At 35.5% G+C, this 20,179-nt stretch overlaps 2 protein-coding genes and 2 long non-coding RNA genes across 7 annotated transcripts; 1 reads left to right on the top strand and 3 right to left on the bottom strand.

Annotated features, from left to right (window-relative positions):
• Positions 1–5,636: 5,636 nt before the first annotated feature.
• LOC127565313 (uncharacterized) lies at positions 5,637–6,725 on the bottom strand. Its single transcript, XR_007954667.1, has 2 exons — positions 6,640–6,725; positions 5,637–5,820 (listed from the first exon to the last, which is right to left on the bottom strand). It is a non-coding gene; the product is annotated as an uncharacterized LOC127565313 (long non-coding RNA).
• Positions 6,726–10,378: 3,653 nt separating this feature from the next.
• On the bottom strand, positions 10,379–11,467 carry LOC127565314 (uncharacterized). Its single transcript, XR_007954668.1, has 2 exons — positions 11,382–11,467; positions 10,379–10,562 (listed from the first exon to the last, which is right to left on the bottom strand). It is a non-coding gene; the product is annotated as an uncharacterized LOC127565314 (long non-coding RNA).
• Positions 11,468–13,156: 1,689 nt separating this feature from the next.
• On the top strand, positions 13,157–17,178 carry LOC117565616 (uncharacterized protein KIAA0513). Its single transcript, XM_034244821.2, has 7 exons — positions 13,157–14,078; positions 14,847–14,910; positions 14,982–15,095; positions 15,165–16,070; positions 16,129–16,525; positions 16,583–16,677; positions 16,769–17,178. Exons 1-7 carry the CDS (start codon positions 13,899–13,901, stop codon positions 16,843–16,845), a joined length of 1,833 nt encoding a protein of 610 aa, XP_034100712.1. The 5' UTR covers positions 13,157–13,898; the 3' UTR covers positions 16,846–17,178.
• Positions 17,179–17,252: 74 nt separating this feature from the next.
• On the bottom strand, positions 17,253–19,414 carry LOC117565618 (zinc finger protein 431-like). 4 transcript variants are annotated; one of them, XM_034244828.2, is made up of 4 exons: positions 19,389–19,414; positions 18,565–18,828; positions 17,817–18,500; positions 17,253–17,755 (listed from the first exon to the last, which is right to left on the bottom strand). In XM_034244828.2, exons 2-4 carry the CDS (start codon positions 18,768–18,770, stop codon positions 17,641–17,643), a joined length of 1,005 nt encoding a protein of 334 aa, XP_034100719.1. In that variant the 5' UTR covers positions 18,771–18,828; positions 19,389–19,414; the 3' UTR covers positions 17,253–17,640. The 4 variants fall into 4 exon arrangements, with proteins under 4 accessions (XP_034100719.1, XP_034100716.1, XP_051859230.1 ...); XM_034244825.2 differs by lacking the exon at positions 19,389–19,414 and adding an exon at positions 19,015–19,368; XM_052003270.1 differs by lacking the exon at positions 19,389–19,414 and adding an exon at positions 19,278–19,357.
• Positions 19,415–20,179: the final 765 nt, after the last annotated feature.

Raw genomic sequence — 20,179 nt, 5'->3', positions numbered from 1 at the left:
GTAAATTCATTCCCATTCAGGTCAAAATGAAACTTTGACACAAAATCGTATCCAACCGGCGCATCAAATTCAATTTTGCTGTCTGGTACCACAACGAACTTTTGAATCGACTGAACATCGTCTACAGTTACGGCTCCTTCGAATTCACCTAATGGAATTGTACTGACTTTTCTCATACCACGCAGAACAGATGTACATTTATTGAGCTCCACTGCAGGCAAGCGTTTATAAACGGAGTATTTCACAATAGATACATCGGCTCCTGTATCAACCAGGCATGGTACCTCAACGTTGTTTAGTTTTATAATTTTTAGTCGCTTATCTGCTTTAACAACTTGAATGGCTTTTATAGCGTTAGGACAATCTTCTTGACACTTGAAGCACTTCGTTTTAGCTACGCAGTCTTTACGCACATGATTGACTGAACCACAATTAAAGCAACGAGATTGGTTTTTAGAGTTGTCGCTGTTCTGGTTACGCTTTCATTATTATCGTCTTTTTGGTTTTCAACATCTTTTACACACTCATAGTATGTACGGTTGCAAAATTTTTGAGGAACTAAAAGAAAAATCGCAGTATTTAAACTCTTTTGCAATATTTAAGTCATTTACTATGTAGCGAATAATTGACTTTGTTTCGACGTTACCCAAGACAGCAATTTTTCTCATCTGCAGCACATATTCTTGGAAACTTTCAACATCTTGTTTCTTCCTTTCATTCAATTTTGTATGTATCTCTGCACTTTCGTATTCTCTTTTGAACTCCTTTAACAACTTGCTTTTTAGTTCTCCGTAATTACATACAAATTCAGATTCAAGGAACAACAGAGCCGTTTTTGTCATTTTCGATCGCGCATTTACGTATTTTTGTTTCTCGTTTAACCAGTATGCGTCTGCGTTTAGCTCGAAGTTATTAAACCAATATTCCACTGGCCTGACTCTCCATCAAAATCTGGTACAACTTTAGAAAAACCTTCTACCGACACTTTTGGCTCTTGCCGGTCTATCTCATCGGCTTGAATTTTTAAGTTTAATAATTGAATTATTTGTTGCAAATTCACTTGATTTTGTTCAATCATCTGCTCCATTTTCTCTAGTTCAATTTCACTTTTTTTCTTTGTGCTATTGCTTGCAACTTCTAATAATTCTTTTTTCCTTCTTCTTTCATCACTCTGTTTGTTGCGCTATTTCTCGCAAGTTCCACCGATTTGATTTTTACTTCTGTCTTCACTGTTTCTCTGCTTCGCAGCATGTATGTCTGTCCTCTTTCAACTTTAGCTTTTTCTATTGCAGCGATTTTTCTCATTGTTCACATGCACACACACATTCATCGCGACTCGACAATATGTACACTCGATTTGGTTTTCAACGCAACAATTAATTCTGTTTTATAATACCGAACTTCAGGCGGTTGAGCCCCCAAATGCAACAAAGTAGAGTAATTTATTGATAGAAAATATAAAAGTGATGAAGTAATGATAAATTAAACAGATTAATGATCAACATGATTAGAGGACAACTGTTACTGTCAACGCCGACACACCAACTCCCTTCTCGACGATCTTGCTTTCGTGATCAGTGCTCCTATATCCTTTCACTAAGCTCGCGTTGCCACTCGTTACCAGCAACCAGTAGTGCCATACTTCACATTTATGTGAAGACGCCCCCCAAACAAACACATTCTATTGTTGATCGCCTGCTTTTTGGATTTCAATATTTTTTTTTAATAAATTGGAATAAAGGTTGACCGTCTAAAGACGGTCATCTCATTTTTGAATTATTTTCCGGCATGCACAGCGTTGAAGAAAGAGTGAAAGCTTTGCTGTTGTAGTCTTGGGACTATCGATGCTGCAATTCGCGACAACGAACTCTCTTTATATTTGGACAGACAGCCTCGTTATGATGTTGTGGACTTTATGTACTCTAAAGTGTGCAAAAGACCATGAGGTGTTGTGTTGTTAGTATACATTATAATATCGTCACTGATCTCTTAGAGTCTGATAGTCGCATGCGTTTTCAATATCATATAATATATGAACTTTTCAATCGAGTAGGAACTTTCTGCTTCAAACTATATTTTTGTTTCACCCAATTGATAGTCTTTCATCTTTTTATATGAATATAACTGTGTTTCAAACTTACCAGTACTTTTACATTTACTAAGTCGAATTTCAAAACAATTAAGTTGGAGACAGCCATGAATTACCAAATTAATAAATAAGCAAATCAGACTGCATTTCTGAAATAGTTCAGCTTTCATCTTAGCATTATAAGTAACTATTGCAAAAATGTTTGGAAGCTGTATCAAACTGTGTTGCAAACTGGCAAAACAGTTTAAAATCATTTGAGACAAAAGTGCCCGGCAAAGGTATAAATGCTTCATTAGCCTTCGATGTACGAATATTCGTGGTAATAGAATAGATTTTTTGTAATAATTCCATCAATTTAATTCTTTTCTCCTCGAATTGCTCTGCCATAGACACATTTCAAAATGCCCTGCGAGATGGTAATTTATAGCGCAGATCAAAAACGATCTGTATTCACGAAATCCATAGTTTTCCATAACTGAAAACGGATGCATGTCTGTGGCCATGATACAATTATACAAGGTAGTCGGAAAAAAGCTTTCGTCAGTGCGCATTCGTATTTCGACGCAAGAGGTTGTTTGCGGACGAATTTTTTTAGCGCAATTAACCCTTATACAAAATGACTTTTTGCCATGTATGCCGTAGACACGGATAGAATTAAAACATTTAGAGAATTAGAGAATTCTCATATATATTATTAATATTGTTCATAAACAATTTACATTTTAAAAATATGTGAAGGGGACATTAACATTAGCTTCAAAATATGTAAATATTAATATCATCGTCTAAGGGTTAACGCGCATTTCATTGCCGTCTCGTTCACACTACCACGCTGTGCCTCTTTCACTCGCACTCATTGCTAACATAGACAGGGTACCAGCTTTTTTCCGACGGCACTACCTTGTATAATTGTATCATGTCTGTGGCTTTTCGATGAGAATTAGAATTATAGCCTGTATCGACAAAAGCATCAATCTTTGATGAAGACACCCCCAAGTCTCTAATTTTGATATGGTTCCACTGAATACCTTTTGGCAACCGCCGTTTTTCTTCATCGGAGCTTTTTATTTCGTTTTGCTATCGGAAAGTTTTATTTCTTGCTGTTGAAACAGCTGACTTGTGCTTTCGTCAGAAGTAAACAACGCGAAAAAATGCCTTTCGTATGTCCAATTTCCTCCGTGGATAAAGCTCACATAAGGATGATTTCAACCTGCATAGATGATTTATGCGTTACCTTGAAAAATATATATTTAACGGACTTATCGGTCGCTCTTCGAAACGAAAATTGTTATTGCCGATGACAACATTTTATTTCCAAATTCCAGGTAGTGTTAGAAATAGGTTGTTTTTAAAATAATTATATGCCTTATTGAAAATGTGAATGTGAAAACCGGAGACCCCTAAAGTCCAAATTAAAGAAAGGAGGTTCCAAACAGTAAACACAATAATCCGAGGAACCACCCATCGGCCAGAAGTAGAGAAAAATATAAAAACTTTTAAAATCCTTTCGAAAATTATTTGCGAACCAAAACTAAAAACTTACATACTATACACGACTAATTTACTACCAACAATTAGAGCCTCATCTGATACTTCCTTTTATTCACAGTTTTATTGAATAATTTGACCATCTCTTTCTCAGTATTAATTGTACGCAGAAAAGCAGACACATGCGAAAAAGAACTGCGTGTGGTAATGCTGTAAACAAAACCATGGCTTCGTGTCAAAAGTCGCATATGGATGCATTTTTGCCAAAATCCAACATAATTCTCCGAAATAGCCGTGAGACATAACGAATATCAATTAGGCACATTCAATTCGATTGTAAAGATCTCAAGCATTTCCTTGACTCCGGACTCTGCATTTTCTGTACTGACAACCGACAAGCTACATGATGAACTTAATTAAGTGTATGTTATTTAAAGTTCATATCATCCTCCCTAATTTACATGAGGTGCATAATAAAATATTGTTATCAAGCCCTACCGCGTCTTTGGTACCCCGTCGTCAACACTACACCTGACCAGGATGATACTAAAATATTTTACTCCTTGGCTCGGCAGCCTATTTTCACGGAGTACATCCTTTCACCACCTTAGCATCGACAAACCTATATACCATCCGCTTGTCACTAATCAGTGGACAGTCATATGTATATATTCATGCTGGTTGCGGCCATCAGTTGACAGCTTTGCTTCTAATGTGCATGTCACCTACCTTCTTTAAAGTTTTTAATAAATAGGAAATTAATCTGATTGCCCTAAAGTCGTTGAGAGGGACAAGAATAGATTTTCTCACATTCGGCAGACAAATAATTATAAAGGTCCTCCAGGGAGTAGGGATATCATAGAGTTGTCGTAGATTTGCCGAAATTGAAATCCGGGCGATCCGACATTCGCAAGGGAGTTAAAATGGTGTCATATTTTGGAGTTTTGAAAAATACTATCAATCCCATTCTTTTTTCCGCAAAATGTCGGGAAGAAGAAGATCTTTTGGATGAGCAAATATTCTTTTAGATCCTGCTCCGAATGGATCATACTCGGTGGACCTAGTGTACAATAGTTGTAACGATACTAGAGAACTTGATCCAGTCTGTATTCCACGAGTTGCTGAATGGTATAGCAGTGTGCCCATTGTTAGAGATGGCGAATCTGTCGAGGACTGTCCGTTCTTCTACATAAATGACTTCAGTTGCAATCGTTAGCACATTCCTTTGGGACCTTTGTACGTGAATACCTCCCCTTTTTAGTTGTTATCAACTCACTGTATAAGATAACATCAATCAACTAGTCTCAATATAAACACTTGAAAACGACCTTTCAAACATTACAAGAAACCAACATGAAATGTCAGCTAGACAAATGTGATTTCTCGGTTTCGTTATTTCCGACCAAACATCAAAACAAACACAAGTAAAGTCTCAGCAATAGCCAACTATTCCTGCTCTAAAACGCTGGAAGATCTCAGGTCTTTCTTTGGTCTCTCCTACTATTACAGGAAGTTTATTCAATGTTGTTAAAATATAAAATTCCGTTATTTCTCTTTATGAGGATACTCATCAATCTGTGTACAAAAATACAAAATACGAATTACTGTCGATGTAGAAGCATTAAAAACTTTTGGGAAACTAAGAAGGTACTTTATGTCAAATGAGATAATTCTTTGTTATCCACATTTTACAAAAGAGGTTCAGCTGACGCTGAGTCCTATCATAAATAAAACATCCAATTTTATTCCTTTCTGCAATACTTTCGAAGGCAGAGGAGAGTTATGCGGCTAATGAGAAATAAATGTTATCAATCAGCTATTAATTACCTACTATAACAGCAGAGCAAAATTCAAAATCTTTACCGATCGCAAACCCCAAACCCATTCTTTAAGCAACTGGAATAGGAATGCAAGAATTTATAGAGGGAAGACCTACCTAGAATAATTATATTTTTCTAGAAACCAGGAAAAAAACGTTGTCGCCGTCACAATCTCCAGAGTACCAAGTGATCAAATCAACTCCACAGTCGCAATAAAATAAAAATAATAACAATAAAAATAGAAATAGAAAACAAATAATTGCTAATAATAATATTTATCAACCAGGACAAGAAATATTCATTGTACGTGAGGTGAATACCCGATAAGGTTGCAAACTCTCTTCAAGATTTAAAAAAGCAAACGATGTAATGCGCCGGGAAGAAAAAGGTTATGGAACCATACAAATGACAGCTTGCGCATAGCTGAAAAGACAAGAAAATAGCATTACAACTAAGATCGACACCAGTTCCAACAACACAGCCCCCGGAAATGGCCGAGACATCATTTTGAAACTGATTTAACTGTATGTATGTTTAAATGCATTATAATTTAAGCAGATTTAAAAAAAATTATTGTAGTTTTTACCCGCTACCCATAGGGTAGCGTATTATAACTTTGTGCCGGCAGGAAACATATGTAACATGTATGTTAGAAGGAGACATTTCCGATCCAACAAAGTTTATATATTATTAATCAGTGTCAACAGCCGAGACGATCTAGCCATATCCGTCTGTCCGTATGAAACACTTGATCTCAGAGACTATAAGAGATAGAGCTCTATTTTTTCAACAGCATTTGTTATGTTTCCACGCATATTTTTTAACACGCCCACTTTGGGGGTGTATATATAAATATGTACATGTATAATAATAGCTATAGTAGTTGTGATTCCTGACAATTTCGTTCCGATCAGATAAAAACTTTATTTATAAATACTTTATTAAATAAAACTTTTGTATGGGCAAAAACGCCTACTTTCTAGGGGTCTTAGTTGCTTTGGATGACAATCTGGTATATTGTGTCGACTATGGTATATTTTGAATGTGTCACTATATCGATATACAAAATATACCACTTGTTATAATTGTAATATTTTTTGAGAATAATAACGCAATATTTTGCCTTTTTTCAAAATTGATAGCGGGTATCTCACAATCGAGCACACACGACTGTTGCCTTATTACTTGTTACAAAATTTCAAATATTTCCTTACAAAGTTCGTTTACTTATGGAAATCTTACAAATAATCTTTTCCATTGAGTTGTCACTATCCATGTTTCTGTTATATTCTTGGATTGCATTGGATCAACCTATTGCCTTATTGTCCTTCCAAATCGACAACGACATTTTCGAGTATTCTCATTGTTTCTTGAGGTCGCTGTCACTTGGTAGCTTATTTTAGCGAATAGTTCTCAAAGAAAATATTTCCCGTAATTTAAAATTCTCGTTTTTAAAATCCGTAAGATTGTGTGACAATCGCTGTACAACAAACGCAGCCGCACTAAGGCCTGTGAGGCACCGCAATACATACATACATCTGAAAGTTATATTATTTTTCCATTTCCTTCCTATGCATGTGTTCTTGCTCATCTGCTAAAAATTGTCGATACTGCTTGGAACTTCTCATTAAAGTGATAAGCCGTTGTCGTGGTCTACAAAATTCTTGGAGGCGATTTACATTTCTTCGACAGCATTTTATATGTTTGCACGCAAATCAATAAATTCGAATAATAAGCGTAATATTAAAGGTAGAGCAATAATAACAATAGTAATTTGGTTGCGATCAAAATTGTGGAAGTTATTAAAGAAATACTTTTGTATAGGCTAAAACGCCTACTTACTAGGGGTCTTAGTTACTTTGGCTGACGCCGGAAGTGGGCGTTGCAAAAAAAATTATAGCTCTATCTCTTATAGTAGCTGAGATCCAGCGCTTCCTACGGACAGACGGACATGGCTAGATCGTTTCGGCTGTTGATGGTGATGAAGAATATATATACTTTATGGGGTCGGAAATGCCTCCTTCTACATACATTTCCTGCCGGCACAAAGTTATAATACCCTTCTACCCTATGGGTATCGGGTATAAATATACCATTGAGAATATAAAAAAATATTTCCTTATTAACTTCTACAATTTTTATCTGAATCATACAAAATTTAAAATTACGCTTGCTGAGATCTAGATGTTCATACGGTCGGACGGACGGACAGATAGACAGACGAACATGGCTATATAGTCTCGTCCATGATACAATTATAGAAGGTAGTCTCGTCGGCAAAAGCTGTCCCTCTATAATACCAATACCAATGAGTGCGAGTGAAAGGGTCTCAGCGTAGTAGTGTGAGCGAGACGACAATGAAATGTGCATTAACGCACCCTTAAACGAAGCAATCATTATTAACACATTTAGAAGCTAATATTAATGACGCCTTGACATACTTTTAAAATGTAAGTTTTTTATGAACAATATTAATAATATATATGAGAATTCTCTAATTCTCGAAATGTTCTAATTCTATCCGTGTCTACGGCATACATTGCAAAATGTAATTTTGCACAAGGGTTAATTGCAGAAAAAATTGGTCCGCAGACAACCTCTTGCGTCGAAAAACCAACACGCACTGACGAAAGCTTTTGCAGACGAGAATACCTTCTATAATTGTATCATAGTCTCGTCTGTTGACGTTGATCATGAATATAGTTATGTATATATGTATGTACTTTATAGGGTAGTAGATGCTTGCAAGTTGCAATATGCGTTTCCTGCATGCACAAAGTTTCAATACCTTATGGATATCGGGCATAAAAACGCTGGCGAAGCTGCTGAAAAGCTGCCTACTAATAAAAAAAAAAATATAAAAATAATAATTATTTGGAAACTACAAACAATTTTATTGGCACTGTTGTAAAAGGTTCTGGTAATGATGTCATTCTTTGTTTTATACATACAAGCATATCTAAAATCTACGAACTTTTGTAATTGTTCTTGATGTGTTTAATAATGGGAAATTAATTCATCTGATACTTCCTTTTATTCACAGTTTTATTGAATAATTTGACCATCTCTTTCTCAGTATTAATTGTACGCAGAAAAGCAGACACATGCGAAAAAGAACTGCGTGTGGTAATGCTGTAAACAAAACCATGGCTTCGTGTCAAAAGTCGCATATGGATGCATTTTTGCCAAAATCCAACATAATTCTCCGAAATAGCCGTGAGACATAACGAATATCAATTAGGCACATTCAATTCGATTGTAAAGATCTCAAGCATTTCCTTGACTCCGGACTCTGCATTTTCTGTACTGACAACCGACAAGCTACATGATGAACTTAATTAAGTGTATGTTATTTAAAGTTCATATCATCCTCCCTAATTTACATGAGGTGCATAATAAAATATTGTTATCAAGCCCTACCGCGTCTTTGGTACCCCGTCGTCAACACTACACCTGACCAGGATGATACTAAAATATTTTACTCCTTGGCTCGGCAGCCTATTTTCACGGAGTACCTCCTTTCACCACCTTAGCATCGACAAACCTATATACCATCCGCTTGTCACTAATCAGTGGACAGTCATATGTATATATTCATGCTGGTTGCGGCCATCAGTTGACAGCTTTGCTTCTAATGTGCATGTCACCTACCTTCTTTAAAGTTTTTAATAAATAGGAAATTAATCTGATTGCCCTAAAGTCGTTGAGAGGGACAAGAATGGATTTTCTCACATTCGGCAGACAAATAATTATAAAGGTCCTCCAGGGAGTAGGGATATCATAGAGTTGTCGTAGATTTGCCGAAATTGAAATCCGGGCGATCCGACATTCGCAAGGGAGTTAAAATGGTGTCATATTTTGGAGTTTTGAAAAATACTATCAATCCCATTCTTTTTTCCGCAAAATGTCGGGAAGAAGAAGATCTTTTGGATGAGCAAATATTCTTTTAGATCCTGCTCCGAATGGATCATACTCGGTGGACCTAGTGTACAATAGTTGTAACGATACTAGAGAACTTGATCCAGTCTGTATTCCACGAGTTGCTGAATGGTATAGCAGTGTGCCCATTGTTAGAGATGGCGAATCTGTCGAGGACTGTCCGTTCTTCTACATAAATGACTTCAGTTGCAATCGTTAGCACATTCCTTTGGGACCTTTGTACGTGAATACCTCCCCTTTTTAGTTGTTATCAACTCACTGTATAAGATAACATCAATCAACTAGTCTCAATATAAACACTTGAAAACGACCTTTCAAACATTACAAGAAACCAACATGAAATGTCAGCTAGACAAATGTGATTTCTCGGTTTCGTTATTTCCGACCAAACATCAAAACAAACACAAGTAAAGTCTCAGCAATAGCCAACTATTCCTGCTCTAAAACGCTGGAAGATCTCAGGTCTTTCTTTGGTCTCTCCTACTATTACAGGAAGTTTATTCAATGTTGTTAAAATATAAAATTCCGTTATTTCTCTTTATGAGGATACTCATCAATCTGTGTACAAAAATACAAAATACGAATTACTGTCGATGTAGAAGCATTAAAAACTTTTGGGAAACTAAGAAGGTACTTTATGTCAAATGAGATAATTCTTTGTTATCCACATTTTACAAAAGAGGTTCAGCTGACGCTGAGTCCTATCATAAATAAAACATCCAATTTTATTCCTTTCTGCAATACTTTCGAAGGCAGAGGAGAGTTATGCGGCTAATGAGAAATAAATGTTATCAATCAGCTATTAATTACCTACTATAACAGCAGAGCAAAATTCAAAATCTTTACCGATCGCAAACCCCAAACCCATTCTTTAAGCAACTGGAATAGGAATGCAAGAATTTATAGAGGGAAGACCTACCTAGAATAATTATATTTTTCTAGAAACCAGGAAAAAAACGTTGTCGCCGTCACAATCTCCAGAGTACCAAGTGATCAAATCAACTCCACAGTCGCAATAAAATAAAAATAATAACAATAAAAATAGAAATAGAAAACAAATAATTGCTAATAATAATATTTATCAACCAGGACAAGAAATATTCATTGTACGTGAGGTGAATACCCGATAAGGTTGCAAACTCTCTTCAAGATTTAAAAAAGCAAACGATGTAATGCGCCGGGAAGAAAAAGGTTATGGAACCATACAAATGACAGCTTGCGCATAGCTGAAAAGACAAGAAAATAGCATTACAACTAAGATCGACACCAGTTCCAACAACACAGCCCCCGGAAATGGCCGAGACATCATTTTGAAACTGATTTAACTGTATGTATGTTTAAATGCATTATAATTTAAGCAGATTTAAAAAAAATTATTGTAGTTTTTACCCGCTACCCATAGGGTAGCGTATTATAACTTTGTGCCGGCAGGAAACATATGTAACATGTATGTTAGAAGGAGACATTTCCGATCCAACAAAGTTTATATATTATTAATCAGTGTCAACAGCCGAGACGATCTAGCCATATCCGTCTGTCCGTATGAAACACTTGATCTCAGAGACTATAAGAGATAGAGCTCTATTTTTTCAACAGCATTTGTTATGTTTCCACGCATATTTTTTAACACGCCCACTTTGGGGGTGTATATATAAATATGTACATGTATAATAATAGCTATAGTAGTTGTGATTCCTGACAATTTCGTTCCGATCAGATAAAAACTTTATTTATAAATACTTTATTAAATAAAACTTTTGTATGGGCAAAAACGCCTACTTTCTAGGGGTCTTAGTTGCTTTGGATGACAATCTGGTATATTGTGTCGACTATGGTATATTTTGAATGTGTCACTATATCGATATACAAAATATACCACTTGTTATAATTGTAATATTTTTTGAGAATAATAACGCAATATTTTGCCTTTTTTCAAAATTGATAGCGGGTATCTCACAATCGAGCACACACGACTGTTGCCTTATTACTTGTTACAAAATTTCAAATATTTCCTTACAAAGTTCGTTTACTTATGGAAATCTTACAAATAATCTTTTCCATTGAGTTGTCACTATCCATGTTTCTGTTATATTCTTGGATTGCATTGGATCAACCTATTGCCTTATTGTCCTTCCAAATCGACAACGACATTTTCGAGTATTCTCATTGTTTCTTGAGGTCGCTGTCACTTGGTAGCTTATTTTAGCGAATAGTTCTCAAAGAAAATATTTCCCGTAATTTAAAATTCTCGTTTTTAAAATCCGTAAGATTGTGTGACAATCGCTGTACAACAAACGCAGCCGCACTAAGGCCTGTGAGGCACCGCAATACATACATACATCTGAAAGTTATATTATTTTTCCATTTCCTTCCTATGCATGTGTTCTTGCTCATCTGCTAAAAATTGTCGATACTGCTTGGAACTTCTCATTAAAGTGATAAGCCGTTGTCGTGGTCTACAAAATTCTTGGAGGCGATTTACATTTCTTCGACAGCATTTTATATGTTTGCACGCAAATCAATAAATTCGAATAATAAGCGTAATATTAAAGGTAGAGCAATAATAACAATAGTAATTTGGTTGCGATCAAAATTGTGGAAGTTATTAAAGAAATACTTTTGTATAGGCTAAAACGCCTACTTACTAGGGGTCTTAGTTACTTTGGCTGACGCCGGAAGAGGGCGTTGCAAAAAAAATTATAGCTCTATCTCTTATAGTAGCTGAGATCCAGCGCTTCCTACGGACAGACGGACATGGCTAGATCGTTTCGGCTGTTGATGGTGATGAAGAATATATATACTTTACAGGGTCGGAAATGCCTCCTTCTACATACATTTCCTGCCGGCACAAAGTTATAATACCCTTCTACCCTATGGGTATCGGGTATAAATATACCATTGAGAATATAAAAAAATATTTCCTTATTAACTTCTACAATTTTTATCTGAATCATACAAAATTTAAAATTACGCTTGCTGAGATCTAGATGTTCATACGGTCGGACGGACGGACAGATAGACAGACGAACATGGCTATATAGTCTCGTCCATGATACAATTATAGAAGGTAGTCTCGTCGGCAAAAGCTGTCCCTCTATAATACCAATACCAATGAGTGCGAGTGAAAGGGTCTCAGCGTAGTAGTGTGAGCGAGACGACAATGAAATGTGCATTAACGCACCCTTAAACGAAGCAATCATTATTAACACATTTAGAAGCTAATATTAATGACGCCTTGACATACTTTTAAAATGTAAGTTTTTTATGAACAATATTAATAATATATATGAGAATTCTCTAATTCTCGAAATGTTCTAATTCTATCCGTGTCTACGGCATACATTGCAAAATGTAATTTTGCACAAGGGTTAATTGCAGAAAAAATTGGTCCGCAGACAACCTCTTGCGTCGAAAAACCAACACGCACTGACGAAAGCTTTTGCAGACGAGAATACCTTCTATAATTGTATCATAGTCTCGTCTGTTGACGTTGATCATGAATATAGTTATGTATATATGTATGTACTTTATAGGGTAGTAGATGCTTGCAAGTTGCAATATGCGTTTCCTGCATGCACAAAGTTTCAATACCTTATGGATATCGGGCATAAAAACGCTGGCGAAGCTGCTGAAAAGCTGCCTACTAATAAAAAAAAAAATATAAAAATAATAATTATTTGGAAACTACAAACAATTTTATTGGCACTGTTGTAAAAGGTTCTGGTAATGATGTCATTCTTTGTTTTATACATACAAGCATATCTAAAATCTACGAACTTTTGTAATTGTTCTTGATGTGTTTAATAATGGGAAATTAATTCAAAAAAATATTTATTTGCATATTTATGTATGAGCATCCAATCATATAAATATTGGTGAATAACGAAACGCACGTACATTTATAATATCGACATGTCAGCTTTCCGTTCAAATCTTGCAGATGTCCTTAGACACATATAAGAAACGCCGGCTAATGTTATTGTGCAAAAAGTTCTGCGAAAGCTTTTGCATGCAAGTATTTGTAAGGCAAGCATTACACACACGGAATCTTAAAACATAAAACACTAGTATATCGAGTGCGGTGAAAGTATTGGGGATAAATGTTACTTAAAATAAAATTACAAATGTATTTTTAAGTGTGTATACATAGATTTTCTTTATAAGGACCTGTGCTTTAACAATATAGAATTTTTACATTTTAAAAATATCAAAAAAAAAATGGTTTATTTTATAGAATAGCTCAAAAAAAAAACAAATGTATTTGTAACCAATACGAGTAACAGCTGACAAATTGCTTTAATGTACATACTAAGGTTAAAAATACCTAATGGAAGTGAAGAAACAGAATAATAAGAATACATGCTTTTGGCTCTGTGCTACGATGATTCGATTATTTTTTTTTTCTAAATATACACGAAAAATCAATATTTGAAACCGCATTCGCTATCGCAGTCCAAATAGCAACAAAAGTTTCAGACGAAATCGTATATTAAATGGCTACAGTAACAACTAGTAAAAACGTTAAAAAAAACTCATAATAAACATATGTACGTTAAATCATAATGGTCGATGCAAAGCCACCCCTCACGCCTACTCCAGGAACTCCAACTGCCGCATTTTCCAATGAGAGATCAAAAATCAAATTACTTATTGAGAGAACGCCTAGTATTGGAACACTCAAGTCAAAGCTATTGACGGTCCTTGGAAACAGTAATGAATTGATCAATGGCATATCAAATAAGGTAATTTTATTGAGTAAGGTTAAGATGAAATGCTATAGAACTCGCTTATCCCTTGGTGTATATAGTAAAATTTGTAGTGGCATATTTATTTTGCTAATCAGTACCATAATAATATATAAATAAAAACAAAAGAGAAAGCTGTAGTCGACAGCAATTGACTTTATTATATTATAACATTATATATTATATTATAACAGTATATTGTAGCTATTTACAGTTTTAAGACTGTACTCTACTGTCAGATACCCGCTACCCATTATGAATGAAAAACACTGCTTTTGACTTCATTTCGACACCAAAATGTGGCTAGTACTTTCTAAGACAACAATAAAGTAGTGAACTTTTCTATTAGTAGGCACCATTATGAAGAATTAAAATTGTTTCATTTTAAAATTTTATAAACATTTTATGAACTATCGCGAGCGTTTCATTCTTATTTATTGTACATTATATGAGAGTTTGTACATATTTTTCCATACTTTGCGGGCTAATGATTAAGACAATAGCATATAAAAAATAAAACAAAAACAAAACAAAATTTCGTCAAAGATCAATTGCATACATATATCGTTAAACGTATGTAAATACAGTAATTGTACACAGATCATTTAAATAACAAATGATAAAATTATCAGCTATGTATGATAAAATGAAACAAAGTTTTGGGTTAAGCGTGTGTTTTTAAATTCTAATTGTTTCACAAAACAAAAAGTCAAATGCCAAATAATATTATCAGTAATCGACATTAAAATCATTATTTACTTATAGTTAACATTCAGTAGCAGCAGCAGTGATTCAGACTACTGTGAAGATGAAGAGGAATTGCCGAAATGTAAGTGGATAAAAAAAAAATACGTAAATATCTATGTACATATGTATGTATCTAACTCCTTCTACAAACAGTTGATGAGACCATTGACTATACTGAAATTGATTTTGAAGCGCGTCGAATAAAGGCACGCCGGGCGCACGAAGAGATCATATCGGGGCGTTTTAGGTTACCGAATTTAGCGGCACGTTAGTAGATTATTTTATTTTTGTTTTTAACGATATATAAAACATAGTAATTAACTTAGCCTATTTCAGGCACGCGATTGGAGTTTTCGGGAGTTCGTTCTGCTGATAAATTGGGAAAAGGACACTTACGCTCCAGTTCCGATTCCTCAAGCAGCACATGCGGCAGCAGCAGTGAGGATAGCAGTTCGTTATCGTTGCCTGAACAGTCAGCTGCACGATCCAATGATGCTGGTAGCAGCACCACACATTCCAACTCTATGGAAATCGAGTCCCGTAACTCGGGAGGCTATGCGCGAGCTAGAGCTATTGCTGGTGCCCGACGCAGTGAACTGGATTTACAGAAGGATATGCAACGGATTAGCGAACTTTTGGATGCATCAATTAAGCCACCACAAATTGACGTTCAATCACCCACAGAAACACCAGTTTGTGGTGCAGGTGTTGGCAATGGAACATTGGTCGAACAAATTGCGCGCCAACAGTGGGGTGCTGTGAGGGTGCCAATGCGCAACACTCATACTTCAAATAGTAGCACGCTAACAAGTCTACGTGATGAGCCAGACCAGATCCACGGCAGTCCCAGCATGGAATCGAGTGACTGGCGTAACTTTATACGTTCGGAATCGCAAAATTCCGTGCCGTCATGGGCTTCTTCAATTAGTCTAGACTGCCGAGCCGGCGAAGAACCTGTCAAGGAATTTATGAAGCATTTCACTCATTTGCTCTTCAACAATTTTATGGCTGTCAACCTCGAATTAAAATCTGAATTTGGTGTTCTATTGCGTTTGGAGATAGGTCGTCTCTGGTTCACAAGGTTTCTTAGTGTGCAACGCAACAGGAGCAAACGTCTAGAGTCATCAACATTAAACGCTCTGGCCCAATATTATGCCCTGGCATTATTCGAATGTGCCGAGTTTGAAGATTATGGACCAGCAACGGTTCTCATGAATCTGTGTTTTTTATTTTACCACGAAGGTTAAATAATTTTTTGATTATTTTAAATAATTAAACTTATATTCAAAATTTCTTGTAGTTGAAGTTCCTGGCTGTGATCCTTACCGCGAATATCTTTTCGTATCAATGCGCACGCAACCCATTTGGCAGAAAATGCGTTTCTGGAATGCTGCATTTCTTGACGCCATCCAATCAGAGAGGGAGCATCGTCACACAAAACAACTGCGTCGACAACAACGGAGCCAGTCAAAGCAAAAACACCGTTTAGCAATAGTAGAAACAAGCAGAGACGCAAAAGATATGAATATGACTATGTCTACTCCTAAGCTCGAGTCCTCATCAAGCTCTTCGCATCATGGTGCTGCTACTACGGCAACGATTTCAAAGCATAATCTCAGGTCAAACAAAGGGAACATAATAATACAGGGAGAGCAGCCTGTCAAGGATCGGGAGGATATTGTCTTTCGGCAACTTAGGTGAGCCATTTCTCAAAAATCAAACTTCCAATATATCCCCGTACATATTCCAACCAGTGCCTTCACGTGCAATATGCACTCACTTGGAGCCAGCCATGAAATGTGTATCGATTTTCTGATGAAAAATCTGATAGTGCATAATTTATCCCACGGTTAGTAAATTCTATAAAAATATAAAACTTTTAATATTATTCCTCTTGAGCTTACATAATTTAGTTGTATTCAATCGTTTTACCGTTTCAGATAAGGCTAAGCTGATCAGGGACAATATTAATCGAATGTACCAAGAGACTAAACTTTGGGGCGCTGTGCAATGTTAGGTGTATCTTGTAGTACGAAAGATACACCAAAAAATCTTTAATACTTAAACTTTCATCTCAACCTATATAAATTATTGACTTTGTTCTCTTAAAAAAATTTAAATGTTATTGATTAAATTCCAAATATTGTAAAGGTAAATACTCTAAGAGAACGTAGCAATTAAAATTAATACAATACTTATTTTCGCAAATTGTGATAAAATTTTGTGATTTCGTTATGCTGCGCATACATATATCAAAATCTAAGCTGCAATTCAAATTAAATTTGCTAAAACGATTAAAAAAAAATGTATAATAATTATAGAAAATTCTCTAGGTAAATAATAAAAATTTAATAAAACTAAGTTAACCAAGCATTCGCAAAGATTAATTTCAAAAATAAACTTTAACAAATATACTCCAAGAAATATGAAAGATTGAGAAACGATTTGTTTTATTTTAAAGTTCCAAGGATTATTTTGCAACAGCAATATTACAAAACATTTAGATATTTTATGGGAACAGACTATTTAAAACGATACCTAAGTATTCCGAAATGAACTTAACGCAAACCAATCCAAAAAAGCTTTGAATTTAGATGCCCAATAAAAAAATATACGTAAGCTTATGCGTATTGTTAAGAATTTAGCCATTTTACTGAAGTATTTTATTAATCATGGCGGCTGCTGAATCGAACTATTGCATGCTTTCCCTTGTTAAACTGCCAGATTTTCGCTCTGCGAGAATAAGTTGTAAAACCGTTTCACTGAGATCAAGATTCCGTGCCCCAAGTCTCTGCTTGGAGCATTCAAATAACTACGCCTCGTCTGTGGGCATCAGTGTCGAATTTTTTAATAAATCATATTTGCACATAAGAATTCTGCCGCTGGAATCATTAATGTATGTGGCTTCCTTTGTTGCTTGCCAGCAGCTGTTGGAACATTAAGATTTAGAAATTTTTAAAGTATTTTTGGTGATACAAAGATACTCACTGTTTTGGAAAACCATTCACTGTCGAATGTTCCGGCTCTACATCCTTATGTAGTCGCAGTATATGCTTCTTTAATCCCTCGTTCCGCACACAAGCTTTTGGACAATGTGGACATTTAAAGGGCTTTTCACCTATATGCTCCAAGATATGCGCTTTCAGATCCCTATTTTGCGCAAAAGGTTTTGGACAATAGGGACACTTAAAAGGCCGTTCACCTGTGTGACCACGAATGTGCCTATGGAGATTATCATTGGTCGCAAAAGCTTTTGGGCAGTGTGGACATTGCAGCGTACGTTCGCTTGAATGCCGACGGATGTGCTTTTGAAGATTGTCGTTTGTGGCAAATGCTTTCGGGCAATGTGGACAAACTAGTGTCCGTTCGTTTGAATGCCTGCGAATATGTTTCTGTAAGTTATCCTTGGTAGCAAAAGCTTTTGGGCAGTGGGGACAATGTAGTGTTCGTTCATTTGAATGCCTGCGAATATGCTTCTGGAGATTATCATTTGTCGCAAATGACTTTGGACAATTCGGACACACAAAAGGACGTTCTTGATCTCCAGAATGAGTACGAGTCAGATGGACCTTTAAGTTGCTGCTGGTGGCGAAGTCCTTAACGCAATGTAAACACTTGAAAGGTTTATTGATAGCAGCTACAGTAAACTGCGATTTCACATTATTATTGTATCTTTGGATTCGAAAATAAAGTTGATTAATGATAACACATTTTAATGCCTTTACAGCTTACTCACTTTTTTATCTTCTCCAAATTTAACTCTTTAATCTCTTCAGTTGCATTGTTTGTCCCTGGCCACGCAATATTCATTTCCTGTTCAATCTTGACAAGTCCTAAGTCCCTGTGTCTCATCGCCAATTGCCAATCCTGTGCTCTTATCATATTGCACATTACCTCACATTGCTCCTCCTTAACGCAACCGACATCTATCACTTGTTCCATATTGAGCGCAGAACAGGATACTACTTAACTAATACTTTTGTCAGTTATTCCGAAAATGCTGTAAGATAACAAATATTAATATAAATTGTAGATTTCAGGCGCAGAATCTTGCTATTCGATTGAAGTGTATACAACATACATATAAATTTAACAGTATTCAGCCGAATTGCAATGCTTTACAACAGAATCTGGCTAATTTAAAATGTACATTATATCCTAATATATATGCTTATAATATACTAACAATATGGGCGAGTTTTTTTTTTCAGACAATCCCTTCTTGAGTGTCTTCTTGCAAAAAAAACAAACTCTGCGTCTACATAAGGCATACATATGTATGTACAATGCGTATTTGTTCTTTTTACTTGTTGACAAGTAATCGACTAATGCAGAGCAAGGGTGCTCAAGTCTATCCACAAAGCGAACATTTGTTTTTGTGAAAGCCTGCAGCATAGACATTCGTTTAAGATGTGCCCACTTCTAAACTGATATTCATTATTTATTTACAAAAGAAAAGTTGCACATTCTTCCACCGCGAAATTTCGTCAGAGATTTAATTTCTAATCCAAATGTAATGCATTTCCCTTCACTAGCCACTTTTTCACATATGTACTTTACCTTTTGACTTCAGTTTCCTGATTACACCAACGACATCTGCTGGAAAGATTCGATTATGTTATTTTAGTGTTTACACCACTATCGAATTATACGAACAGCTGTTTAGTTGTGCAAGGGCAAAGCAACTCAGGCAAGCAGAAGAATAATATTGAAGTAAAAAAAAGCAACGCAAACGATATAAAATATTTCTCTAGGACGATTATAAAGTATATACTCATATATAATCTATTCATTATTTAATAATTTCAACAAGTTAAAAAAAGGAATAATTGCCATTAATATCGTACTGATTTAGATAAAAATTCCGAAATATTGTCGACGACAAGACGACAGTTTTGACTGCGCTTTTAGAAACTTTTATATTATATTTAGATCAAACGCATATGATTTAATGATGCGATTATATGATGGAAGTTCTTATATCAAAGTCACATCATTCGAACAGCTGCTTACGAGTGCAAAAAAAAAATATTTATAAATAAACCAAAAATGGGCCATTTAATAAATAATAATAAATAATGCATCCTGTTAAAACAATAACTTAAAATAATTCCGTCTTAATTCTACTCCGTGGCGACACAGCTCATTCGACTGACATGTTTATCGGGACACAAACAATAGCAGCACTTTCAATGTGCGTAAAGTTAGCTCAGCCACTTTAGCGTCACATATCGATACAAAAATATCAAATAAAAACATTTTTATATTGGCAATTTGACGTGATATTTAATCTTAAATTAAACAAGGCTATTATAGCCTTTTTCCACTGCACTCAATTTTTTTACGTTTCG

The sequence above is a fragment of the Drosophila albomicans genome, chromosome 2L, assembly GCF_009650485.2.
Source record: "Drosophila albomicans strain 15112-1751.03 chromosome 2L, ASM965048v2, whole genome shotgun sequence".
In the NCBI taxonomy this organism is placed as follows: Eukaryota; Metazoa; Arthropoda; class Insecta; order Diptera; family Drosophilidae; genus Drosophila; species Drosophila albomicans.
Note: the sequence above shows the minus strand (reverse complement) of the source record. Positions and strands in the feature narration are given on the sequence as shown.